We start from the raw sequence: 27,127 nt of genomic DNA on the forward strand, positions 1-27,127 counted from the left end.
CTTTGTGTTCAAGCCCTGGAGTGGGATTTGAACCCAAAATGTTGCAACGCAGAGGTGAGAGCGCTAGCAACTGAGGCATGGCTGGCACTCCTGGGAATGGGAACACCACCACCTGCAAGTCCCCCTCCACCCAAGCCACTCACCACCCTGACTTGGAAATATATCGCCGTTCCTTCACTGTCGCTGGGTCAAAATCCTCCCTAACAGCACTGTGCGTGTACCTACACCACATGGACTGCAGCGGCTCAAGAAGGCAGCTCACCACCACCTTCACAAGGGGCAATTAGGGATGGGCAATGAATGTTGGTCTCGCCAGTGATGTACACATTCTGAGAATGAATTTTTTTTTAAAAAAAGAGAGATTGCCTTGTCTGGTAATAGATGGGACCCAGTGTGGTTTTAAAATGCAGTTACCCTGAAAGATTCCCCTCCATTTGGCGAGTTGCGCCCAGCGCCTGGTGGGATGTGGACAGACTGGGGAAGCAGGAGCTGGAACATGGCTACATCTCCTCATGAGGCAAGTGAGGGCTCTGGGAGAAGAATGTGATTTCACAATCGATTTCTTCCTTGCAGCGTCTATTAAACAACCTACAGGTCATTGCTGTCCTGAAGGTTTTAAAGTGTTTGTCCCAAGTTCTATTTTGATACAATAAGCAGGTTTAAAGAGCCTCAAAAGGATTTAGTTAATCTCTTTTTTTAATGCTGCTTCAACACGGTTTGACATTCCAACTGGGAGATCAGGGTCTGTCCACATCTCATCCTCACCGAGCAGAAACCTGCAAAACTGTTTTCACCGGGAGTTGCTGCTCATTATTGGAGTTGGGAGTCTTAATTTTAGCAGCTTTTATGATTCTTGTTGTGCTTCACTGCAGCATGGTGTTGGGTTTCCCACGGCTTCACAGCCTATCACAAAGGAGCCAAGGACTAACTCGGGGTGCATTCGACTTGTGCGTGCCCTGATCTCGGAGCTCTCCAAACTGCGGGGGAATGTGTGAGCACTGTGTTCGAGCACAGGTAAATGGCGGGCTTGGAGAGGAACTGATGGTTTGTCTCAGCAGCCCCAGTGTGGGACAACACCAAGGTTGGAGGGAGCGGACAGTGGAAAAGTGGCAGTGGACGATAGGAGGCTGAGAAGATCGATGGATGTGAACAGGGTCACAGTCTTCAAAAAGAGTGGATTAGAGTCAGGGATGAGTCTAGGTTTCCATGCAATGAGTCAAGACGTAGCCCGGGTAGGAGAGGGGAACATTGAATGAGGAAGGTTCAGACAAATGGTGAAAATTAAAGCTAACATGGAGAAAGGGACACGTACACATGTACGCATAGTTCCTTCAGAACCAGCCAGTCCTGAGGCAGCCATGGCCATCAACCTTCCCATAGAATAAAAGCAAAATACTGCAGATGCTGGAAATCTGAAATAAAAACCGAAAATGCTGGAAAAGCTCAGGGGGTCTGGCAGCGTCCGTGGCGAGAGAGACAGAGTTAATGTTTTGAGTCCGTGTGACTCTTCAGAGCTAAAGAGAAGTAGAAGTGTGATGGATTTTAGACTGTTTATGACGGGGTGGAGCAAAATGGAAGATCAGGGACAGGTGGGAGCTCAGGAGAAATTGATGTCATAGACACAGGACAAAGGGAGTGTTAATGGTAGTTTTAAAGACTGAAGAAGGTGCTGATAGTGGCATAAAGGTAAGGTAGCAGAATGTGTAAATAGCAGGACATGGGTCAACGCTCTGTGAAGGCATAACAGAAACAAAGTGACAGACGCTCCTGTTGGGGGCAGTGGTGGTGGTTGGGTAAAAAAAAATAAAAAAGGACAAAATATATATAAATTTTTAAAGATTGGATTTAAAATGGGATAAAGATAGAGGAGAGAGTTCATGGTCTGAAGTTGTTGAACTCAATGTTAAGTCCGGAAGGCTGTAAAGTGCCGGAAGATGAGGTGCTGTTCCTCCAGTTTGCATTGAGCTTCACTGGAACAATGCAGCAGGCCAAGGACGGACATGTGGGCATGAGAGCAGGGTGGAGTGTTAAAATGGCAAGCGACAGGGAGGTCTGGGTCATGCTTGTGGACTTAGCGAAGATGTTCCGCAAAGCGGTCACCCAGTCTGCGTTTGGTCTCTCCAATGTAGAGGAAACCACATTGAGAGCAGTGAATGCAGTAGACTAAATTGAAGGAGGTGCAAGTGAAGCACAACTTCACCTGAAACCTTCATCAAGCATTCCAGCCGGCCTGATTAGACACGGCACATGAATGGGAATCCAGGCTGAATCTCCCGAATGTTCGGGGGTGAGGCCATGTGTACTGGCCCAATTGACAGGGGCAGGGCCATGGTCTGTGAGATTCAGTATCACACTGTGGGGCGGTACCAAGACAGCACTGCATTGCTGGAAGATCAGTACTGAGGGAGTGCTGCACTGTCACAGGGTCAGTGCTGAAGATGCTGACTCTCACTGGTGGGACAGCTTTACCCTGTATCTAACCCCGTGCTGTACCTGCCCTGGGAGTGTTTGATGGGGACAGTGTAAAGGGAGCTTTACTCTGTATCTAACCCCGTGCTGTACCTGTCCTGGGAGTGTTTGACGGGGACAGTGTAGAGGGAGCTTTACTCTGTATCTAACCCCGTGCTGTACCTGCCCTGGGAGTGTTTGACGGGGACAGTGTAGAGGGAGCTTTACTCTGTATCTAACCCCGTGCTGTACCTGCCCTGGGAGTGTTTGATGGGGACAGTGTAGAGGGAGCTTTACTCTGTATCTAACCCCGTGCTGTACCTGTCCTGGGAGTGTTTGATGGGGTCAGTGTCTACCTGAAGTGGAAAGTGTTCCACTCTCCCATTCTGACAGTGCTAATTTTGATCAAGAACAGCTTCGCTGAGATAAATGTGTAATAACATCTGTGGAGAGTGCAGTGTAGGCTGTCCATTCCAGGTAGCATGTTTCCTGGTTAATTATAGCCTGTTGTATTGTGTATTGAGCTGTCTCCTTTCTTCCTGTCACAGATATGTTGCTGCTGTGGACCCTCTCCGTGCTCTCTGTGCTGCCCCTTCCTCCCAGGCATTAAAGTATCGTCTGGGACCCGGATGATGTACACCTTGTATCACATTGTCAGCTCCACAGGCTGCTGCCTCATGCTCTCCAGAACAGTCGCTGAGTCTGTCAGGGAGACTGTAAGTACAAACTCTGGACTCCTCGAATGCCTCACTAAAGCTTACCATCTACCTTGTCCATCAGTATCTCTCCCCAGCCTTACCTATTCCTGGAAACCCCTCCAGCCCTACAACCCTCCAAGATATCTGCACTCCTCCAATTCTAGCCTTTTGCATATCCTCAATTTCGATTGTTCCATCATTGGGGGAGAGTGTACGTGGGGCTGTGGGAGGGGATTAAATGGGTGGGTAGAGTCAGTGATAGGGGAGAGTGTACATGGGGCTGTGGGAGGGGATTAAATGGGTGGGTAGAGTCAGTGATAGGGGGAGAGTGTACATGGGGCTGTGGGAGGGGATTAAATGGGTGGGTAGAGTCAGTGATAGGGGAGAGTGTACATGGGGCTGTGGGAGATGGTTAAATGGGTGGGTAGAGTCAGTGATAGGGGAGAGTGTACATGGGGCTGTGGGAGGGGATTAAATGGGTGGGTAGAGTCAGTGATAGGGGAGAATGTACATGGGGCTGTGGGAGGGGATTAAATGGATGGGTAGAGTCAGTGATAGGGGAGAGTGTACATGGGGCTGTGGGAGGGGATTAAATGGGTGGGTAGAGTCAGTGATAGGGGAGAGTGTACATGGGGCTGTGGGAGGGGATTAAATGGGTGGGTAGAGTCAGTGATAGGGGAGAGTGTACATGGGGCTGTGGGAGGGGATTAAATGGGTGGGTAGAGTCAGTGATAGGGGAGGGTGTACATGGGGCTGTGGGAGGGGAGTGAATGGGTGGTAGAGTCAGTGATAGGGGAGGGTGTACATGGGGCTGTGGGAGGGGATTAAATGGGTGGGTAGAGTCAGTGATAGGGGAGAGTGTACATGGGGCTGTGGGAGGGGATTAAATGGGTGGGTAGAGTCAGTGATAGGGGAGAGTGTACATGGGGCTGTGGGAGGAGATTAAATGGGTGGGTAGAGTCAGTGATAGGGGAGGGTGTACATGGGGCTGTGGGAGGGGATTAAATGGGTGGGTAGAGTCAGTGATAGGGGAGAGTGTACATGGGGCTGTGGGAGGGGATTAAATGGGTGGATAGAGTCAGTGATAGGGGAGAGTGTACATGGGGCTGTGGGAGGGGATTAAATGGGTGGGTAGAGTCAGTGATAGGGGAGAGTATACATGGGGCTGTGGGAGGGGATTAAATGGGTGGGTAGAGTCAGTGATAGGGGAGAGTGTACATGGGGCTGTGGGAGGATCAGGAAGATGGGCTGAATGGCCTCTCTTCACTCTGATATGTTTTCTAAGTAACAATGCTGGTTCAGGAGACTGTGAACTGATAGTTATTGATTCTGGTTGGGTTCGGTTCAGCCGGCCTGGCCTGGTATCTCGTCTGTACACAAAGGGTTTGAACCTTCCCTTTTCTCTTCCAGGTGCCTTTCTTCCGGGTGTTCTGTGAGCAGCTTCAGCCTGGCTCTGACTGTGACATGTTAATCGGATACTCGGCTGTCTACAGGGTCTCTTTCGGGACTGCCTGCTTCTACCTGTTACTCTGTCTGTTTCTCTTCAACGTCAAGTCCAGCAGGGATTTCAGGGCTCTGATCCACAATGGGTAACTGGACTAACAAGATCAGTGTCTGTGAGAGATAGAGAGTTTGCCCTCTGAACCAGGAGTAAATAAAATACAACTGACCAATCATTGCTCATTCAGCAACCAATCATTGCACACTCACTGACCAATCATTACATACTCACTGACCGATCCACACACTCACTGACCGATCCACACACACACTGACCGATCCACACACACACTGACCGATCCGCACACTCACTGACCGATCCACACACTCACTGACTGATCCACACACTCACTGACCAATCCACACACTCACTGACCAATCCACACACTCACTGACCGATCCGCACACTCACTGACCGATCAATACGGCCACACTGACCGATCCACACACTCACTGACCGATCAATACGGCCACACTGACCGGTCAATACAGCCACACTGACTGATCCGCACACTCACTGACCGATCCACACACTCACTGACCTGTCAATACGGCCACACTGACCGATCCGCACACTCACTGACCTGTCAATACGGCCACACTGACCGATCCACACACTCACTGACCGGTCAATACAGCCACATTGACCGGTCAATACGGCCACACTGACCGATCCACACACTCACTGACCGGTCAATATGGCCACACTGACCGATCCACACACTCACTGTCCGATCAATACGGCCACACTGACCGGTCAATACAGCCACACTGACCGATCCACACACTCACTGACCGATCCACACACTCACTGACCTGTCAATACGGCCACACTGACCAGTCAATACAGCCACACTGACCGATCCGCACACTCACTGACCGATCCACACACTCACTGACCGATCAATACGGCCACACTGACCGGTCAATACAGCCACACTGACCGGTCAATATGGCCACACTGACCTGCTGATTAAATTTCAGCGACAGGGTCACCGGTGCCAAAGGCCGGAAAGCTGATGTATTTCTCAGTCTGGGTTTCCAGTCCCTGTTTGGAGATTTCTGTCTGGCACCTGTTCCTGGTGCCTATGGGTCAGTGAATATGGATCGTACTGTGCTCCGGACCTGCTGCTCTGTCCCTGTTTCTCACTCTCTCTCTCTCTCTCTGACTCTGTTACAGGTTCTGGTTTTTGAAGTTCCTGATTCTAGTCGCGATTTCTGCTGCAGCATTTTTTATTCCAGATGAATCCTTCCTGCACGGTGAGTAAACTCACAAAGCGAGAACCTAACAACTCCCTCATCATTCTCCTCCTCCACACCCCCCTCCTCCCCCTCATCCTCCTCCCCCTCCTCCCCCTCCCCTCCCCCACATCTCCCTCCCCCACATCCCCCTCCCCTCCCCCGCATCCCCCTCCTCCATATTCCCCTCCTCCCCCTCATCCTCCTCCCCCTCCTCCCCCTCCCCTCCTCCGCATCCCCCTCCCCTACCCCTCCCCCATATCCCCCTCCCCTCCCCCACATCCCCCTCCCCCACATCCCCCTCCTCCACATCCCCCTCCTCCTCCACATCCCCCTCCTCCCCTCCTCCTCCACATCCCCCTCCTCCCCCTCCACATCCCCCTCCTCCTCCGCATCCCCCTCCCCCGCCCCTCCCCCATATCCCCCTCCCCACCCCCACATCCCCCTCCCCTCCCCCACATCCCCCTCCTCCCCCTCCCCTCACCCATATCCCCCTCCCATCCCCCTCCCCCACATCCCCCTCCTCCCCTCCCCCACATTCCCCTCCCCTCCTCCGCATCCCCCTCCACTCACCCACATCCCCCTCCCCTCCCCCACATCCCCCTCCCCTCCCCCGCATCCCCCTCCCCTCCTCCCCCTCCCCCATATCCCCCTCCTCCCCCTCCCCTCACCAATATCCCCCTCCCCTCCCCTCCTCCGCATCCCCCTCCACTCCCCCACATTCCCCCTCCTCTCCCACATTCCCCCTCCTCCCCCTCATCCTCCTCCCCCTCTCCTCCCCCACATCCCCCTCCCCTCCTCCGCATTCCCCGCCCCTCCCCCACATACCCATCCCCTCACCCACATACCCCTCCCCTCCTCCGCATCCCCCTCCTCTCCCCCACATCCCCCTCCCCCGCACCCCCTCCCTCTCCCCTCCTCTCCCTCCCCCGCATACCCCTCCCCCTCCCCTCCTCCCCCTCCCCCACATCCCCCTACCCTCGTCCGCATTCCCCTCTCCCTCATCCTCCTCCCCCTCCCCTCCCCCACATCCCCCTACCCTCCTCCGCATTCCCCTCCCCCCTCACCCACACCCCCCTCCCCTCCTCTGCATTCCCCTCCCCTCCCCGTCCACCCCCTCCTTCCCCCACACCCCCACACCCCCTCCTCCCCCTCCCCTCGCCAACATCCCCCTCCCCTCCCCCAAATTCCCCCTCCTCCCCCCACCTCACCCCTCCTCCCCCACATCTCCCCTCCTCCCCCAACAGTTAGCACAAGCCATAGACTAGTACAGCACAGAAAGAGGCCATTCAGCCCATTGAGTCTGTATTGGCTCTTCACTCAAAGGGTTGTGATTCTTTGGAATTCACTACCCCAGAGGGTTGTGGCTGCTCCATCGTTGAGTGTATTTCAGGCCGGGATAGACAGATTTTTGGTCTCAGGGAACCGAGGGATATGGGGAGTGGGCAGGAAAGTGGAGTCAAAGCTGAAGATCAGCCCTGATCATATTGAATGGCGGAACAGCCTCGATGGGCTGAATGGTCTAATCTCGCTCCTATTTCTTATGTTCATGGTCTTATGCAATAGCTGTTCAATGGTCTACCCAATAGTCACCTCCCCTAACCTTGTCCAATCTCTGTGTATCTCTCTGCCTCACTCTTTACCAAGGTAAAGATGCTGCGCAGGTTGTGGTGAAAGAGTTGCTAGCTCAAGACACTTGAAAGATTTAGAATTGATAAGGAGGGGGTATTGGATAGCCTGTCTGTATTTAAAGATGATAAGGCACCAGGGCCGGATGAGATGTATCCAAGGGACGTGAGAGTGGAAATTGTGGAGGCGCTGGTCATAATTCTTCCATCTTCCCTGGGCCAGAGGACTGGACAATTGCAAACGTTACACCCTTGTTCATGAAGGGTGCACAGAAAAGCCCAGTAACTAGAGGCCGGTCAGTTTAACTCCAGTGGTGGGGAAGATCCTAGAAACAATAATCCAGGAAAAATGTAATCGTCACTTTGGAAAATGTGGGTTCAGGAAAACCAGCCTGAGTTTGTTTATGTTTAACTAATTTGCTGGAATTTGTTTGAAGGGATAACAGAGAGGGTTGATGAGGGCAATGCGGTTGATGTGGTGTACCTGGACTTCCAAAAGGCATTTGAGACAGTGATGCACAACAGACTTGTGAGAAAAATTAGAAAAATAAAAGGGATAGGAGCAACACGGATACAAAATTGACAGGAAACAGAGAGCGATGGTTAATGAACAAAAACAAAAATACCTGGAAAAACTCAGCAGGCCTGACAGCATCTGCAGAGAGGAACACAGTTAACGTTTCGAGTCCGTATGACTCTTCAGCAGAACTGATGAAGGGTCGTACGGACTCGAAACGTTAACTGTGTTCCTCTCCGCAGATGCTGTCAGACCTGCTGAGTTTTTCCAGGTATTTTTGTTTTTGTTCTAGATTTCCAGCATCCGCAGTTTTTTGCTTTTATTTTATTATATAAATGGTTAATGGGTGTTTTTCAGACTGGAGGAAGGTTTGTCCTGGTGTTTTCCAGGGGTCTTTCCCAGGACCCTTGCTCTTTCTGATACATATTAATGATGAACACCTTGGTGTACGCAGCACAATTTGCAGGCGCTACAAACTTTGAAATATTGTGAGCTGTGAGGAGGAGAGTGCAGAACCTCAAAAGGACATAGACAAGTTGGTGGGGTGGGTGGACAAGTGGCAGATGAAATTCAATGCAGAGAAGTGTGAAGTGATTCATTTTGGTAGAAGAGAATGTGGAGAGACAGTATAAAATAAAGGGGATGCAGGAGCAGAGGGGCCTGGGGGTATATGTGAATAAATCATTGAAGGTGGCAGGTTGAGAAAGTAGTTAATAAAGCCTACAGTATCCTGGGCTTTATTAATAGGGGCATAGGGTACAAGAGCAGGGAGGTTATGTTGAGCTTATATAAATCACTGGTTCAGCCTCAGCTGGAGTATTGCATCCAGTTCTGGGCACCACATTTTAGGAAAGATGTGAAGGCTTTGGAGAGAGTGCAGAAAAGATTCACGAGAATGGTTCCAGGGATGAGGAACTTCAGCTACCTAGATAGGCTGGAGAAGTCGGGACTGTTGTCCATGCAGAAGGGAATGTTGAGAGGAGATTTGATAGAGGTGTTCAAAATCGTGAGGGGGTCTGGGCAGAGTGGAAATGGAGAAACTGTTCCTATCGGCGGAAGGATCGAGAACGAGAGGGACACAGATTTAAGGTAACTGGCAAAAGAAGCGATAGTGGAAAAAGTGTTCCACGCAGTGAGTGGTTAGGGCCTGGGAGTGTGGTGGAGGCAGGTTCAATTGAGACGTTCGGGAAAGAATTGGATTGTTATCTGTAAAGGAAGAATGTGCAGGGTTACAGGGAGAAGACTGGGCAGTAGCACTAGGTCAATTGCTCCTTCAGAAAGCCAGCATAGACATGGCAGGCCGAATGGCCTCCTTCTGTGCTGTAATCTATGATTCTACATTCACTTTCCTTCCAGCCTGTGTAATCTCGTTCCATTCTGTTTTGTTGCCCTTAATCTCACCTGAGAATTGCTGGCTGTTTTTGTGCTAATTTCTCCTCGCTTTATGGACAGGACAGAGCAGGGATGAAAAGTAATTGATTAAAGAAGCGCGGTTTTTTGTGTGGTTTTTATCTATAGGTGCCACATGTATTTTATATGTGTAGGAGAAGGTTAATGTGCAGCATAAACCCTGGCAAGGACTGATCAGGCTGAACAGTGTACTTCTGTGCTGTGAAAAATGTTATATTGGATTTTGAAGCTGCTGTATTGTCAACTGACGACCACCAGATGGCAGGAAAGCACCACAGTCACAGCCAATTTGCCTCCAAACCCCTTGTCCCTTCCTCTCACCTAAAGATGCTGCCCTCCCCACCACCCCCCCCCCCCCCCCCACCCCACCCAACCCCCTCACCCCCACCAGAGTATCACAGGTCGCACGTCGCTGAGACCAGATAAATCAGTACCCTTCTGTACTGCCCAACCCACCTGCCCCATCGCAGCTCAAGGATTTATTCTGCTCCGGAGATAAGGTGTAGGTCACTGTGGAGGCTGAGTGTTTTCTGTGGAAGGATAACCGAGGAATGTGCATCTTATCGGGAGAGTCAGGAAGTCACTGGTGTTTTACCAGCGCGGCCGGAGGGAATGTGGGGACGTTTCACGTTACCGTGGCCCTGCGACCAGGGGGTGCATCGCGTCAGCTGGTAGAGGGATAAGATATTGCTCGTGTGTCCTGCGTTTCTCTCCTCCTCTCTTAAGGTGCTGGCTTTAGTAAACGCGTAGTTACCATGGGCACTGCCTCGCCCTGACTCCAGGGACTGGCTTTTACCATTAAGCCTGGATGGTGAGAGGTGTCTGCTATTCCACCACAAACCAAACAGAGTTCCAGTGGCCCATGTGCTTTCACAGGGACCCTGGGCGACACTTGCCCCAGTTCTGAGTCCAGCAATACTCAAGATTGTGACTTGTGTGTTCACCAGGATCTGTGCTGGGGCCTCAGATATTCACTAAATCTATTAATGACTTTGATAACACGATAAACAACCATATCCAAACACACCAATAACACGCTTACTGGTCAAGTCAGCAGCGTAGATGGGAGCATAAGATTGCAAAGAGATGTTAATAGATTAGGCGTGTGGGTAAAACTGTGGCAGATGCATTTCAGTGTGAGGAGGTGTGAGATTGTTCAGCTGATACCAAAAAAAAGGGAGAGATGTGAATATTTGACGCGGGAAAAGCTCGGAATGGCGACTATACAAAGAGGTTTCAGGATCCATGTTCACTGGTCACTAAATGGCAGTGGGTCAGGTACAAAATCAAAAAGGCAAATGGAGTGTCAGCCGGTATATTCGAGGGTTGGAACATAAAGGAGATGCAAGGACCTGATTAGAGCACATCTGGAGCCCTTTGTACAATTCCGGGGTTCGGTCCTTATGTACTGGCCTTAAAGTGTGGAGCAGATTCACCAGAATGTGACCAGGACCCCAAGAGTTAGATCCTGTGGAGAGATTCCACAAACTGGGCTTATATTCCCCGGAATGTGAACAGTTAAAGGGTGAAAGGAATGGACAGGGTTGATAGAGAGAATTTCATCTCTATCGCAGGATGGGGTGACACAGCTTTCAAATCAGAGCCAGCTCATTCGGGAGGGAAGCTAGGAAACTCTTCATTGTGGCTGAATGGCCTCTCCCTGTTCCTGTGTAACAGGTTCGAGGGGCTGAATGGCCTCTTCCTGTTCCTGTGTAACAGGTTCGACGGGCTGAATGGCCTCCTCCTGTTCCCGTGTAACAGGTTTGAGGGGCTGAATGGCCTCCCCCTGTTCCTGTGTAACAGGTTTGAGGGGCTGAATGGCCTCCCCCTGTTCCTGTGTAACAGGTTTGAGGGGCTGAATGGCCTCTCCCTGTTCCTGTGTTAACTTGGACAGACCAGAATCAAACTTGGGCCTGTTTTGATAATTACAGACGGTAAATTCAGCGACTGAACTTATCTTTAGCAAACAGGAGGGGGTCGGGGTCTGTGAGACCCCGTCTGGGGGAGGGGCGGCTCAGTCTGACCCCGGGCCGGGTGGGGGTCAGTGTGAGACCCCGGGCAGTGGGGGGGGGTCAGTGTGAGACCCGGGGGGGGGTCAGTGTGAGACCCGGGGGCGGGTGGTGTGGGGAGTCAGTGTGAGACCCTGGTGGATGGGGGTCAGTGTGAGACCCGGGGGCGGGTGGTGTGGGGGGTCAGTGTGAGACCCTGGTGGATGGGGGTCAGTGTGAGACCCTGGTGGATGGGGGTCAGTGTGAGACCCCGGGCAGTGGTGGGAGAGGTAACCAGTCGGCAGGAGCAGCATGAGTGACTGGTCAATCTATGGAACAGGTTTCCCTGGGGAGATGGTGGAAGGAGTCTGGATTGATTCATTCAAATTCCAATTAACCAGATGCAGTCCTTTCATGAAATTACATTTTGGGATCCGGAATAATCTGGGACATGATCTGTGGGGAGTGTAACGTGCTCAGAAGGAACAGGTGGTTTTGGGCCTCTGGTTCCCAAATCTCTCCAGCACTGGGGGTTTTTTCCTCACCTCGTGTCTGGGTCTGTTGCAGACTCACTGACTGAGATTGATCCCTGTGATTAGTCAACAACTCCACTGAATCATGTGACTGGCAGGATGGTAGAAGGTGATAAACTTCAGCCTATTTTAGTTTAACAATCCCCATCTGCAGATCTTCATCCTTCTCTCACTAATGTCACCCTTTTCTCTCTCCTCCTGTGCGATGTTTCTCTGTGGATCTGTCGCTGTGCTGTGCAGTTTGGCGTTACATTGGTGTGACAGGAGCACTTCTCTTTATCCTGATGCAGCTCTCCCTCATCACTGTTTTTGCACACTTCTGGAACAAGAACTGGTGAGTTCATTGCTCAGGTTAATGTCGAATGTCCCTGTGACCCTTTCCCGATTGTTCAGGATGAGGGGGAAATACTCCGTCACCAGGCAGTGACCCTGACCGCGAGTGAAGGTCAGCAACATCGAGAACTGGAATTCATCGGCAGAGATTAAACATCTCCGGGGGGTTCAGGGAAGCAATTGTTGAACAACAACCTGACATCGAGCCACATGGTGGCGATGTGAGGAGAGCTGACCAAAGGTTGAGTTAAAGAGGTAGCTTTTTCGGAACACTTTAAACAAAGGCTCAGAGCAGAGAGGTTTAGGGAGAGAATTCCAGATCTTGGGGCTCAGGCAGCAATGGTGGAACAATTAAAACTGGGAAAAGGCCTGAGGAGCACAGAGGATACAGATAGTTCACAGCATTTAACTTCATTGTGATGCTGTCTGGGAGATTTACTCTGTATCTAACTCCGTGCTGTACCTGCCCTGGGAGTGTTTGATGGGGACAGTGTAGAGGGAGCTTTACTCTGTATCTAACTCCGTGCTGTACCTGCCCTGGGAGTGTTTGATGGGGACAGTGTAGAGGAAGCTTTACTCTGTATCTAACCCCGTGCTGTACCTGTCCTGGGAGTGTTTGATGGGGACAGCGTAGAGGGAGCTTTACTCTGTATCTAACCCTGTGCTGTACCTGTCCTGGGAGTGTTTGATGGGGACAGTGTAGAGGGAGCTTTACTCTGTATCTAACCCCGTGCTGTACCTGTCCTGGGAGTGTTTGATGGGGACAGTGTAGAGGGAGCTTTACTCTGTATCTAACCCCATTCTGTACCTGTCCTGGGAGTGTTTGATGGGAACAGTGTAGAGGGAACTTTACTCTGTATCTAACCCCATGCTGTACCTGTCCTGGGAGTGTTTGATGGGGACAATGTAGAGGGAACTTTACTCTGTATCTAACCCCGTGCTGTACCTGTCCTGGGAGTGTTTGATGGGGACAGTGCAGAGGGAGCTCTACTCTGTATCTAACCCCGTGCTGTACCTGTCCTGGGAGTGTTTGATGGGGACAGTGTAGAGGGAGCTTTACTCTGTATCTAACCCCGTGCTGTACCTGCCCTGGGAGTGTTTGATGGGGACAGTGCAGAGGGAGCTTTACTCTGTATCTAACCCCGTGCTGTACCTGTCCTGGGAGTGTTTGATGGGGACAGTGTAGAGGGAGCTTTACTCTGTATCTAACCCCGTGCTGTACCTGCCCTGGGAGTGTTTGATGGGGACAGTGCAGAGGGAGCTTTACTCTGTATCTAACCCCGTGCTGTACCTGTCCTGGGAGTGTTTGATGCGGACAGTGTAGAGGGAGCTTTACTCTGTATCTAACCTCGTGCTGTACCTGCCCTGGGAGTGTTTGATGGGGACAGTGTAGAGGGAGTTTTACTCTGTATCTAACCCCGTGCTGTACCTGCCCTGGGAGTGTTTGATGGGGACAGTGTAGAGGGAGCTTTACTCTGTATCTAACCCTGTGCTGTACCTGCCCTGGGAGTGTTTGATGGGGACAGTGTAGAGGGAGCTTTACTCTGTATCTAACCCTGTGCTGTACCTGTCCTGGGAGTGTTTGATGGGGACAGTGTAGAGGGAGCTTTACTCTGTATCTAACCCCGTGCTGTATCTGTCCTGGGAGTGTTTGATGGGGACAGTGTAGAGGGAGCTTTACTCTGTATCTAACCTCGTGCTGTACCTGCCCTGGGAGTGTTTGATGGGGACAGTGTAGAGGGAGTTTTACTCTGTATCTAACCCCGTGCTGTACCTGCCCTGGGAGTGTTTGATGGGGACAGTGTAGAGGGAGCTTTACTCTGTATCTAACCCCGTGTGTTACCTGCCCTGGGCGTTTGGTGCTTCTGGATGATGGACTGCGATGGGCTGAATGGTCTCTTCTCTCCGTATCAATCTCATGTTTAGCAGGGGAGAAAATTGAAAGGAAGATTGAGATGGAGCCTGGATGGATGAGATTGTTTGAGACGTTATTGATCACTTGTGGCTCCCATTCAGTGGTTTGTGTCTCTCCAACAGGATGATGGGAGCTGCGGATGGGAAGTGTTGGAGTGTTGCTGTACTGACTGTTACCCTGATTTTCTACTTCCTGGCTGTGACTGCTTTCTCCCTGATGTACAAGTTCTACACCCACCCGGCTGGATGTCTCATTAACAAAGCTCTCCTGATCCTAAACATCAGCCTCTGCTTTATAGTCTCTTTCTTATCCAGAAGCCAATGTGTGCAGCAGAGTGAGTAACACCACAACAACTTAGATTTAGATCAGACCTTCAGCAGGGTGAAACGTCCCAAGGCAATTCACAGGAATCTTATCAAACGCAGTTTGACATCGAGCCCATTAAGGAGATACTAGGACAAGTGACAAGTGGCCGACTCAGATAGGCAGGTTTTAAGGAACGTCTTAAAGTAGGAGAGAGAGAGAGAGAGAGATGGAGAGGTGGAGAGGTTTAGGAAGGGAATTCCAGGGCTCAGGGCCCAGGCAGCTGAAGGCACGGCCGCCAATGGTGGAGGGACGACAGAGAAAAGAAAGCAGTGTGAGTCTAGCTGAAAAATGCATATGAGTGTGAGTGTTTCCTGTGTGAGTGTTTCCTGTGAGTATGTCCTGTGTGTGTTTCCTGTGTGAGTGTTTCCTGTGAGTGTATCCTGTGTGAGTGTTTCCTGTGTGAGTGTTTCCTGTGTGGAGTGTATCCTGTGTGGAGTGTATCCTGTGTGAGTGTGTCCTGTGTGTGTTTCCTGTGTGAGTGTATCCTGTGTGGAGTGTATCCTGTGTGAGTGTGTCCTGTGTGTGTTTCCTGTGTGAGTGTTTCCTGTGAGTGTTTCCTGTGTGAGTGTATCCTGTGTGGAGTGTATCCTGTGTGAGTGTTTCCTGTGTGAGTGTTTCCTGTGAGTGTATCCTGTGTGGAGTGTATCCTGTGTGAGTGTATCCTGTGTGAGTGTATCCTGTGTGAATGTGTCCTGTGTGAGTGTTTCCTGTGAGTGTGTCCTGTGTGAGTGTTTCCTGTGAGTGTGTCCTGTGTGAGTGTATCCTGTGTGAGTGTTTCCTGTGTGAGTGTGTCCTGTGTGACTGTATCCTGTGTGAGTGTGTCCTGTGTGAGTGTATCCTGTGTGAGTGTACCCTGTGTGAGTGTACCCTGTGTGAGTGTATCCTGTGTGAGTGTTTCCTGTGTGAGTGTTTCCTGTGTGAGTGTGTCCTGTGTGAGTGCTGATAGAACCATAGGACACTACAGCACAGAAAACAGGCCATTTGGCCCTTCTAGTCTGTGCCGAAATATTATTCCGCTAGTCCCATTGACCTGTACCCAGTCCATAACCCTCCAGACCTCTCCCATCCATGTATCTATCCAATTTATTCTTAAAACTTAAGAGTGAGCCCGCATTTACCACGTCAGATGGTAGCTCGTTCCACACTCTCACCACTCTCTGAGTGAAGAAGTTCCCCCTAATGTTCCCCCTAAACCTTTCCCCTTTCACCCTAAAGCCATGTCCTCTCGTGTTTATCTCTCCTAATCTAAGTGGAAAGAGCCTACTCGAATCTACTCTGTCTATACCCCTCACAATTTTGTAAACTTCTATCAAATCTCCCCTCATTCTTCTACGCTCCAAGGAATAAAGTCCTAACCTGTTTAATCTTTCCCTGTAACTCAACTCCTTAAGGCCCGGCAACATCCTAGTAAATCTTCTCTGCACTCTCTCAATCTTACTGATATCCTTCCTGTAGTTAGGCGACTAGAACTGCACACAATACTCCAAAGTTGGCCTCACCAATGTCTTATACAACCTCACCATAACATCCCAACTCCTATACTCAATACTTTGATTTATGAAGGCCAGTGTGCCAAAGGCTTTCTTTACAACCCTGTCTATCTGTGACGCCACTTTCAGGGAATTATGTATCTGAACTCCCAGATCCCTTTGTTCCTCCACACTCCTCAGTACCCTACCATTTACTGTGTATGTCCTACCTTGGTTTGTCCTTCCAAAATGTAACACCTCACACTTTTCCGCATTAAATTCCATCTGCCATTTTCTGGCCCATTTTTCCAGTTGGTCCAGATCTCTCTGCAAGCTTTGAAAGCCTTCCTCGCTGTCCACAACGCCTCCAATCTTAGTGTCATCAGCAAACTTGCTGATCCAATTCACCACATTATCATCCAAATCATTGATATAGACAACAAACAACAATGGTCCCAGTACAGATCCCTGAGGCACACCACTAGTCACAGACCTCCAGTCTGAGAAGCAATCATCCACTACCACTCTCTGTCTTCTCCCAACACAGCCAATTTCGAATCCAGTTTACAACCTCTCCATGGATACCAAGTGTCTGAACCTTCTGAACTAACCTCCCATGTGGGACCTTGTCAAAGGCCTTACTAAAGTCCATGTAGACAACATCCACAGCCTTTCCTTCATCTACTTTCTTGGTAACCTCCTCGAAAAACTCTACAAGGTTCGTTAAACACGACCTACCACGCACAAAGCCATGCTGACTATCCTTAATCAGCCCTTGGCTGTCCAAATAATTGTGTATCCGATCTCTCATGATGTGCGAGTGTTGTGTTTGGACTAAGGATGAAGGCAGGACTGTGGTCAGCTGTGATGTCCTGTCAACCCTCCCAATTCACAGAGACTAGAGTGAGGTGGGAGAAGGGTCGGTGTCTGTGCTACTCATCCCCGGGGGGACAGTTGACATCTCAGGAATAGAGAGGGGAGCTGGGAATTAATATTAAACAGGGTAAGTGGCATTTCCCAGACTCTTTCTCTTCTGAAGATGTGGTGAATGTTTGTCCTTTGATTTCAGGGCAGACACACAGCAGTTTGCTTCAATCCTCCATCATCAGCTGCTACGTCATGTACCTGACCTTCTCCGCAATCTCCAGCCGCCCACCAGAGACAGGTCAGTGCGCAACCACACTCCAGCTGACCCCAGGCTACGTGAGGACACCCAGTCCCGCCTGTCGATGACACACCAGGTCTCTGCGCTCCTTGATAGTCTCGGTCCGAGCTCAGTCCAACAGGCGCTTCACCTCATGTGGCACAACCCGTGCTGTCTCCACCCTCCCTCCCTCGCTGAACCCTCAGCTTGTGTTGTTAGTGTGGCCGCTGTGGGCTGGTGCCAAGTGCAGGCCCCAAACTCCCCTCAGCGGGGTGGGGAGAGAAAGACGACAGCACCAACGGCGCCAAGTCAAGGGGCCTCACCCTCGCTCTGGAAGCCAGGAAAAGCACATCAGCACCGCAGCCTCCCCCAGCCACCCAGTCCGCGGCTGGCACAGGGTGACTGGTCAGTACTTCACCACGTGACCTCCTGCCTCCAACTGCCCCACCCCCACCCTCGCACCATTGGTCGTCCAGTATGTTCATTGTAGAATCAGAATTGCAGTTCCCTGTCCCAAAACTCTCAGGAAAGGGGATGGTGCATGGGGGAAGGGGCGGGGCATGGGGAAGGGGTGGAGCATGGAGTAGGGGTGGAGCATGGGGGAAGGGGCGGGGCATTGGGAAAGGGTGGAGCATGGGGAAGGGGTGGAGCATGGGGAAGGGGTGGGGCATGGGGTGGGGTGGGGCATGGGGAAGGGGTGGAGCATGGGGAAGGGGTGGGGCATGGGGAGGGGTGGGGCATGGGGAAGGGGTGGAGCATGGGGAAGGGGTGGAGCTGGGGATGGGGTGGAGCATGGGGAAGGGGTGGGGCATGGGGAAGGGGCGGGGCATGGGGAAGGGGCGGGGCACGGGGAAGGGGTGGGGCACGGGGAAGGGGCGGGGCATGGGGAAGGGGCGGGGCATGGGGAAGGGGATAAGCATGGGGAAGGGGTGGGGCATGGGGAAGGGGTGGGGCATGCGGATGGGTTGGGGGAGTGATTTTTAACCAGGAGACTCTGTTGTTCTTCAATATAGTATCATGGAGTATGTGACATGCACCTGTAAGGGCAGACAGAGTGTCAGTTTAACACCCTATCTAAAAGATGGCACCTCCGACACTGTAACCCTCCCTCATCACAGCCCGGAGTCTGTGCTCAAGTCTCTGATGTGGGGTTTGAATCCTGTGCTAAAATGGGTATGACACACAGTGGGTCACCAGTCAGATCGTTTCGAACATGTTTTTGTGATAAAGCAGAGTAATCATTCTTCCATTTTCTCAGTGGAATATCAGGGTCAGAACATGAGTATCTGTTTCCCAAGTGTCAGTGACGATGGGGCTCAGGAAGAGGGAAAGATGATTGCGATCATTGGAGCTGCCATCATGTATTGCTGCGTCCTGTTTGCTTGGTAAGTCTTTTTGGTAATGAATCGATCAAAACCCACAGTCTCTCTTTAAAATTCACCCCCTCCATCACCAACACACAGTATCAGCACTGTGTACCATCTATAAGAATTCACCAAGGCTCCTTAGACAGCACCTTCCAAACCAACGACCACTACCATCTAGAAGGACAAGAGCAGCAGACACATGGGAACACCACCACCTGGAAGTTCCCCTCCAAGTCACTCACCATCCTGACTTGGAAATATATCGCCGTTCCTTCACTGTCGCTGGGTCAAAATCCTGGAACTCCCTCCCTAACCGCACTGTGGGTGTACCTACACCACAGGGACTGCAGCGGTTCAAGAAGGCAGCTCACCACCACCTTCTCAAGGGGCAGTTAGGGAGCTCATGGGGTTGTCGCTGGGATGGGGCTGAAAGTTTAGCCTGGCTGGGGTCAGAGTGAAATGCTGAGCTGTAGGGGTACAGCTGCTGCCAGTTGGCGAAACTGGAACCCGGTGACCACCAACGTCAATCATTCACCCGCATGTGCTTCACTGAGGACCCAGCTTCATTTCTATTCAGTAAATAAAAAGGTGAGTGAGGAAATAAGGTGACCTCCAACTTCATATTTGCACCGTGTGTTGTGTAACCTTGAACCATTTTGTGTGTGTGGGTAAAATGGTGAGAGGCAGAGCGGAGTGCTTTTTCAATATTGTGATTGCTGTCAATGCGATTGTTCTGTGATAGTTGTCCAATCATTACCCTCCTTTCAATCCATCTGATTGGCTGTCTCTCATTCTCCCAATGCCCCCTGGGTAGTAACGAAGCTTCTTACCTGGCCAAGGTGTTTGGACCATCATGGATGCTCCGTGTTTACAGATATGAGTTCAAGGTTAGTGATTCCTCTCTCATTGTTAATCCTGCCTCATTCCAGCCTCTGGCCCTCACTGAACTTCATCAGCGATCATTCCTTTCTCCATCACTCAACTTCTCTGGATCCCATCCTGCCCCTCGAGCCTGTTCCATCATTCACTTAGATCATGGCTGATCTGTATCTTAACTCTATCTACCCCGCTTGGTTAACCCTTTACCCAACAAGAATCTATCAATCTCAGTTTCCAAATGTTTACTGTTTATAGTTCTAGAAATTTTCAAACTCTGGTTTTCAGTTCATTCCCATAATATTCCTCTCTTCTCCAACCTGCTTTCCTTATTTTATCCCTCCTGTATTCCCATTCCCTTGACTGATCCTTTCCCCTTCCCCCTTTCATCGGTTACACCCAGTGACGATTTCGCTCTTGTCTGTTACAGAAAGCGTCTTGTTGTTTCTGCGGCCTCGATGAGGAAGGTGAGTGACAGAAATTAAATCAATCCCCCACCCCCTCCCCCCCGCCCCACACCCGATACAATGGCTGACTCTCCCTGGGGGATAGTTCCTGAAGGTGCTGACTCTCACTGGGGGACAGTTCCTGAAGGTGCTGACTCTCACTGGGGGACAGTTCCTGAAGGTGCTGACTCTCACTGGGGGACAGTTCCTGAAGGTGCTGACTCTCACTGGGGGACAGTTCCTGAAGGTGCTGACTCTCACTGGGGGACAGTTCCTGAAGGTGCTGACTCTCACTGGGGGACAGTTCCTGAAGGTGCTGACTCTCACTGGGGGGCAGTTCCTGAAGGTGCTGACTCTCACTGGGGGATAGTTCCTGAAGGTGCTGACTCTCACTGGGGGACAGTTCCTGAAGGTGCTGACTCTCACTGGGGGACAGTTCCTGAAGGTGCTGAGTCTCACTGGGGGACAGTTCCTGAAGGTGCTGACTCTCACTGGGGGACAGTTCCTGAAGGTGCTGACTCTCACTGGGGGACAGTTCCTGAAGGTGCTGACTCTCACTGGGGGGGACAGTTCCTGAAGGTGCTGACTCTCACTGGGGGACAGTTCCTGAAGGTGCTGACTCTCACTGGGGGACAGTTCCTGAAGGTGCTGACTCTCACTGGGGGACAGTTCCTGAAGGTGCTGACTCTCACTGGGGGGCAGTTCCTGAAGGTGCTGACTCTCACTGGGGGACAGTTCCTGAAGGTGCTGACTCTCACTGGGGGACAGTTCCTGAAGGTGCTGACTCTCACTGGGGGACAGTTCCTGAAGGTGCTGAGTCTCACTGGGGGACAGTTCCTGAAGGTGCTGACTCTCACTGGGGGACAGTTCCTGAAGGTGCTGACTCTCACTGGGAGGCACTTGCTGAAGATCCTGTGTGATATGGACTAGAATTGTTTTTTAAGTGTTGTGTGTTGCAGAAAGTTGGATTCTCTGCACTGATGACCAGAGTTTAATATGTTTTCCCTCCCCTAAATACTTGGAATCATTTGATTTTGGTGTGACCCGCAGTGCCCAGGAATGAAGTGGAGATGACCGGTGGACAGAAAGTGATACACAACGAGAGAGAGCAAGTCACGTACAGTTACTCCTCCTTCCACTTTGTATTCTTTCTGGCCTCGCTTTATGTCATGATGACATTGACCAACTGGTTCAAGTAAGTTGAGTCTGGGAACAGTTCGGTCAAAGTGTTGAAGGGGCCACTGAGGCCTCACCTCTTGGAGTGCTGGGCCACCCTGTTAGCTGGCCTGAGCCACCTCTAGCGGGCTCTGCACTCGTCCGCGGTGCCCTGGGTTAAGGACACAGCTGCTGTCCGGTGTGTGTGTGTCTGGGCCTAAGAATTGTGTTGGGACAAGGTCAAAATAGCCTGTCTGTATCCATAAAGTCTAGACACTTGGGAGAGATACTGGGGCAATGAGGGGAGGGATCAGACAGTGGGACTGTAGCAGCGGGAGTCAGTGCCTTCACCAGAGAGGGAGGGAATGTTGCAGCAAAAGGTCAGCTCAGTCTTAACCGTCAGTGCGGCAAGTGTCTGTGGTTCTGATACACAAGACAACACCATTATGGGGGAATCCAGGATTAGCACCATCAACATGAGACAGTCATTAATAAATCCAATCAGGAATTCAGGAGAAACTCCCTCAGAGAGGGGTGAGAATGTGGAACTCAATACCATACGGAGGGGTTGAGGGGAATAGGGTAGAGACATTTTAGGTGGAAGCTGGATAAAGACGTGAGGGAGAAAGGGATAGGAGATGAAGTTAGATGAAAGTAGGTTTGGGATGAAGTTCATGTGGAGCATTAACACCAGTTCAGCGCACTTGGGCAGTTCCTGTGGTGTCGTCTTGGTGTGGTTCTCCTGGATGGACTATTGGGCTCATTTTTAATGTGTAAACTAAGCACTGAAAGACCAGATCAGTACCTCAGAACATTACTAAACAGTCTATAGAGTATTTTTGATTTCCTCGATAGCTTGTTTCACTGTTGTTAATACTCTCTCTCTCTCTGTCTCTCTGTCTCACTTTCTCCCTGTCTCGCTCTCTCCCTGTCTCGCTCTCTCCCTGTCTCGCTCTCTATGTCTCGCTCTCTCCCTGTCTCGCACTCTCTCCATCTGTGTCTCTGTTTTTCTCTTTCTTTGTCTATCTCTCTGTTTTTCTTTCCCTTTCTCTTCCTCTCTGTTTCTCTTTCTCTGTCTCCCTATCTGTCTCTATCTATTTGTCTCTCCCTTCCTCTGTCTCTCTCTCTGCTGTTTCGCTTTCTCTGTTTTTCTCTCTTGATTTATCTCTCCCTGTGTTTCTCTGTGTCTCTTTGCCTCTGTCTCACTCTCACTCTCTCTCCCTCTATCTGCCTCTCCCTCTTTCCCTTTCTGTCTCTATCTCCCCCTGCCTCTCTCTCTCCCTGCCCCTCTGTCTCTCTCTCTCTCCCTTTTTCTCACTCTCTCCCTCTCTCTATCTCTCTCTCCCTCTGTCTCTCTCTCGTTCTCCCTCTCTCTCTCTCTCTCCCTCTGTCTCTCTCTGCTCTCTGTTTCGCTTTCTTTCTCTGTTCTTCTCTCTTGATTTATCTCTCTCTCTCTGTGTTCCTATGTCTCACTCTCTCTCTCTCTCTCCCTCTCTCCGTTCCTCGGTTAATATTTCAGCTATGAATCTGCGACCCTGGAGACGGTGTTTTCACAGGGGAGCTGGTCGACATTCTGGGTGAAGAGCTGCTCCTGCTGGCTATGCCTGCTGCTGTACCTGGTGATCCTCTTGGCCCCGCCATGCTGTTTAGACAGTGAGCGGCGACGTGTGGTCCACGCGAACTAGCCACCCACCGGGATTGGGAACGCGAGTGTTTTAGCAGCAGACGGAATCTTCTAATTATTGGGCGCCGATTCCTTTTGCAAACTAAGACGCGGGGGTACAGCATGTGACCCAGAGAGGCAGTTTGGAAATGAACCTTTAGAACAGCTGAACCTCCAATAGAAAGGCTGCGATGGTCTCGTGACTCTGGTATTGGCCGAAAAACTCAGGGAGCTCAAATCCCACCAGGACAAACCGTGTGATCAAATTGAACAAATCCTGATGATCTCTGAGCTGGATTGTCTCAAGAGGAAACCCAGGCAGCCGATTAACGTCCTTTGGGGAAGAGAAACTGTCCCCCTGTTACCTGGTCTGGCTTCCATGTGACTCCCTGTGGGGTGGGGTGTGTGTGTTAACCCTTTGTACCCTGTGAAGCAACTGAACAACCTGTACAAACAACCAAGAGGAAGGGTTTTTACGGAGTAGATAAGGAGAAACTGTTTACACTGGGCAGGAGAGGTGGTCACCAGAGGGCACAGGTTTAAGGTGAAGGCGACACGAGGAAACATCTTTTTGCCCAGCGAATAGGCCCTGCCTGAAAGGCTGGTGAAAGCAGATTCAATCGGAACTTTCAAAAGGGAAATGGATAAACACTCAAAGGAAAAAAACTTGCAGCGCCCTGGAGACAGAGCAGGGGAGTGGGATTAACTGGGTCGCTCTTTCAAAGGGCCAGCACAGATATGATGGGCTGAATGGCCTCCTTCTGTGCCTCTTGTGCTATGAAGGTACAGGCTCCTCCTCAGGGCAACAAGTAAAGACAACAATGGGACGTTTTGATGTTCACAGTGTCAGAGTTGGGATTTTTTCTGAAACATTCACTGCGGAGCTGATCGTCCTGGACAATCCCCATCGCTTCCTAACGCATCACAAGATCCAGCTGTTTGGATTCTGACGTGTACAGAATCCCGGTACGAGATTACAAATACAGGGAAAGAGAAGAGCAATCATTCAACGTTAGAGATCTAGAGACTGTGTGATGGGAGATCTCTGGCCAAGCTGTGCTGTTTCTCGGAGAAGCCAGAGAATTCAGTGTCTTTCAGGAGAGCAGAGAGATCCGGACACACTATCCAGGCGAGGTCAATGTAATGTTCAATAAAACTGCCCATCAGCTTTGGTTTAGTTCACCTCATTTGGTTTGGGCTCTGGTTGTTGGAGCTGTGATTGCCTCTGCTCCCCTCCTCGAGTCAATGTTGTCTTCCTCACTTAACCCAAACTGAGATACAAATAGGTGGGTTCATAAGATATTTACATTTGCCAAATTTGTTTCTTTATCAGATTTGTTCTATTTTATAGTGGTGTCATTTCCTGAGTATGCACTGGTAATTAACCCCGCACACTGGCAATTGACCCCGCACACTGGCAATTGACCCTGCACACTGGCAATTGACACTGCACACTGGTAATTGACCCCACACACTGGTAATTGACCCCACACACTGGTAATTGACACTGCACACTGACAATTGACACTGCACACTGGCAATTGACCCCGCACACTGGCAATTGACCCTGCACACTGGCAATTGACCCTGCACACTGGTCATTGACACTGCACACTGACAATTGACACTGCACACTGGCAATTGACCCCGCCCACTGGCAATTGACCCCGCACACTGGCAATTGACCCCGCACACTGGCAATTGACCCCACACACTGGCAATTGACCCCACACACTGGCAATTGACCCCCACACACTGGCAATTGACCCCACACACTGGCAATTGACCCCACACACTGGCAATTGACCCCACACACTGGCAATTGACCCCACACACTGGAAGTTGACCCCACACACTGGCAATTGACCCTGCACATTGGCAATTGACCCCAGACACTGGAACTTGACCCCACACACTGGCAATTGACCCCCACACACTGGCAATTGACTCCACACACTGGCAATTGACCCCCACACACTGGCAATTGACTCCACACACTGGCAATTGACCCTGCACACTGGCAATTGACCCCAGACACTGGAAATTGACCCCACGCACTGGCAGTTGATCCCTTGTGGTGGTTGACCTCAGACACTGGTGGTTGACCCCACACTCTGATGGTTGACCCCACGCACTGATGGTTGACCCTGGGCACTGATGATTGGGCCTGGACACTGGTGGCTGACCCCGTGCACTTGAGGTTGACTCAGGACACTTTAACAAATCAGGTCGCGTCTGCTTCCACTGTGGCCTCTGCTACAATTAAACTCGTCCACTTGAAACTGGTAAAACCTGATTGGACAATGACCATTATTCTTTCTGCCCTATTCTGGCCCTACACAACCCACTGCTGCAAAATCTAATTCTATAACCACCGGCTGTACTGTGGAATGTGCCATTTGATGGTGGCGGAGGGTCATCGGGGGTGGAGGGATGGGGTATGATTTATAATCAGCGAAAATATAAGGAAGCCCTCCAAACACCTGAGTGCCTCAGTAGGTAAATTGACTGCCGATATGGAGTGGAGCTATCCAGGCCAATAGCTTCCCACTCAGTTCCCTCAGTATTCACCTTAGTTGGCATGATAGGACTGTCAGCGCTGGCATTATTACTGCTGGCATTATGTCTCACAGGATTAAAGAGGGTCTGATTCAGCCAAGGTTCCCACGCCCACCATCCTCTCAGTGAGCTTTGCTGGCCAGTTTGTCTGATATGGTCAGGAGCGACCTCAGCTGTGAAGCACCCCGCTGTCAAATAGTTTGCTGTCATTCGTCGCCCAGACTGAGACGCAAAGTCTGTTGTTGGCTGGCACCCACAAACCAGGGCTGAGTGAGTACCACCAGGAAAGAGGGCAGGGACATCTGGGAGGAATAATGATGGGCCATTCAGCCCATCTCATGCACCCAGGGCTGTCGAAGGAATTGTACTGATCCAAACCCCTACTTGCTGCCAAACCAAGCCCGGCACCTTGTTTAAACACCGTGTTAGGTCAGTATGCCCGCATCGGGTAACAATGCACTGCACCCCACATCCACCTAATCTGGAGAATCTGATGTGCTGAAGTAAGTTTAGCTCAATGCTCACGCTCCCACCTCTGACTCCGGACACTGTGGGTTCAATATCTCCATCCAGAGACACAAGCCCGAGATCACACCTGACCCTCTGGTGCAGCGCTGAGGGAGTGCTGGGCTGTTGGGTGTTGGTGCCGTTGTGCCTCATTGATATTCAAGGGAGTTAACTGTTGGGGGAGCCCCACTAAATCTACATTACCAAAAATACATGAATTGGCCGTGTATCTCATTCCTGTGAGTAAACTGGTTGTTGGACTTGCCTGTATAACAGGGGAAGGGGTTCATTGGCCGGGAACAACAACAACAACAGCAACAACCTGCATTTACATAACACCTTTGACATAGTAAAATGTCCAAAGGTGCTTCACAGGAGTGTAAACGAAAGTTGACACTGATCCACAGGTGGCGATGTTAGGGAAGGTGGCCAAGATCTTGGTCAAAGAGGTTGGTGTTAAAAGCAGTGGCGGAGAGGTGTAACTGTGAAAGAAATCGTGCCGTCATAAGGATGTGAAGGCACTACATAAATGCAGTCATTTCTTATAATCATGTGTTTGGTTCCGTTGCCCTGGTTTTGGATGAAGTTCTACCCTATGTGCTCACCCTCTGGCTCCCCTTCCACATCTGGACTCTTTATCTTCTTCCTGGGGGAGGGAATGGGGTTGATAAAATAATCACCATTTGGTGAGGAGGGAAAGCAGGTTATTGACTACTTGAGAACTGTAAACGTAGGAAACATTCCCTCCCCATCAAACCTCAGTATCAAGCTTCAAGAGCACAAATACAAGGGAACACAAGGAGCCAACTGAAACAGGAAATAGAATGCCTGTGACCTTCGACTGACCTTACCAACCACACTTAAAAATACAGAATAGAAAGCCATGATTGTAGTAGAACTGACTCAAAGAGCTGAATGGCCTGCTCTGGTTCCTGTGTAACAGGTTCGAGGGACTGAATAGCCCCCTGTTCTCGTGTAACAGGTTTGAGGGGCTGAATGGCCTCCTCCTGTTCTCATGTAACAGGTTTGAGGGGCTGAATGGCCTCCTCCTGTTCCTGTGTAACAGGTTTGAGGGACTGAATGGCCTCCTCCTGTTCCCGTGTAACAGGTTTGAGGGGCTGAATGGCCTCCTCCTGTTCCTGTGTAACAGGTTTGAGGGACTGAATGGCCTCCTCCTGTTCCTGTGTAACAAGTTTGAGGGGCTGAATGGCCTCCTCCTGTTCCTGTGTAACAGGTTTGAGGGGCTGAATAGCCTCCTGTTCCTGTGTAACAGGTTTGAGGGGCTGAATGGCCTCCTGTTCCTGTGTAACAGGTTCGATGGGCTGAATGGTCTCCTGTTCCTGTGTAACAGGTTTGAGGGGCTGAA

At 50.8% G+C, this 27,127-nt stretch overlaps 1 protein-coding gene across 1 annotated transcript; it reads left to right on the forward strand.

Moving 5' to 3' along the window:
* Positions 1-747: 747 nt before the first annotated feature.
* On the forward strand, positions 748-25,160 carry serinc4 (serine incorporator 4). The gene is made up of 12 exons (XM_078532392.1): positions 748-1,014; positions 2,997-3,164; positions 4,557-4,735; positions 5,827-5,906; positions 12,202-12,295; positions 14,332-14,543; positions 17,114-17,209; positions 18,447-18,573; positions 19,370-19,442; positions 19,862-19,898; positions 20,928-21,072; positions 22,552-25,160. Exons 1-12 carry the CDS (start codon positions 988-990, stop codon positions 22,715-22,717), a joined length of 1,404 nt encoding a protein of 467 aa, XP_078388518.1. The 5' UTR covers positions 748-987; the 3' UTR covers positions 22,718-25,160.
* Positions 25,161-27,127: the final 1,967 nt, after the last annotated feature.

Source organism: Cetorhinus maximus, chromosome 30, assembly GCF_964194155.1.
Source record: "Cetorhinus maximus chromosome 30, sCetMax3.hap1.1, whole genome shotgun sequence".
Classification (NCBI taxonomy): Eukaryota; Metazoa; Chordata; class Chondrichthyes; order Lamniformes; family Cetorhinidae; genus Cetorhinus; species Cetorhinus maximus.

What these genes read in the sequence shown, in the direction of transcription:
- serinc4 (XM_078532392.1), top strand. Translation starts at nt 988, where the DNA reads ATGTGTGAGCACTGTGTTCGAGCACAG. An exon ending in AGCACTGTGTTCGAGCACAG is followed by an intron (nt 1,015 to 2,996) that starts GTAAATGGCGGG and finishes TTCCTGTCACAG; the next exon opens with ATATGTTGCTGCTGTGGACC. An exon ending in AGGGCTCTGATCCACAATGG is followed by an intron (nt 4,736 to 5,826) that starts GTAACTGGACTA and finishes ACTCTGTTACAG; the next exon opens with GTTCTGGTTTTTGAAGTTCC.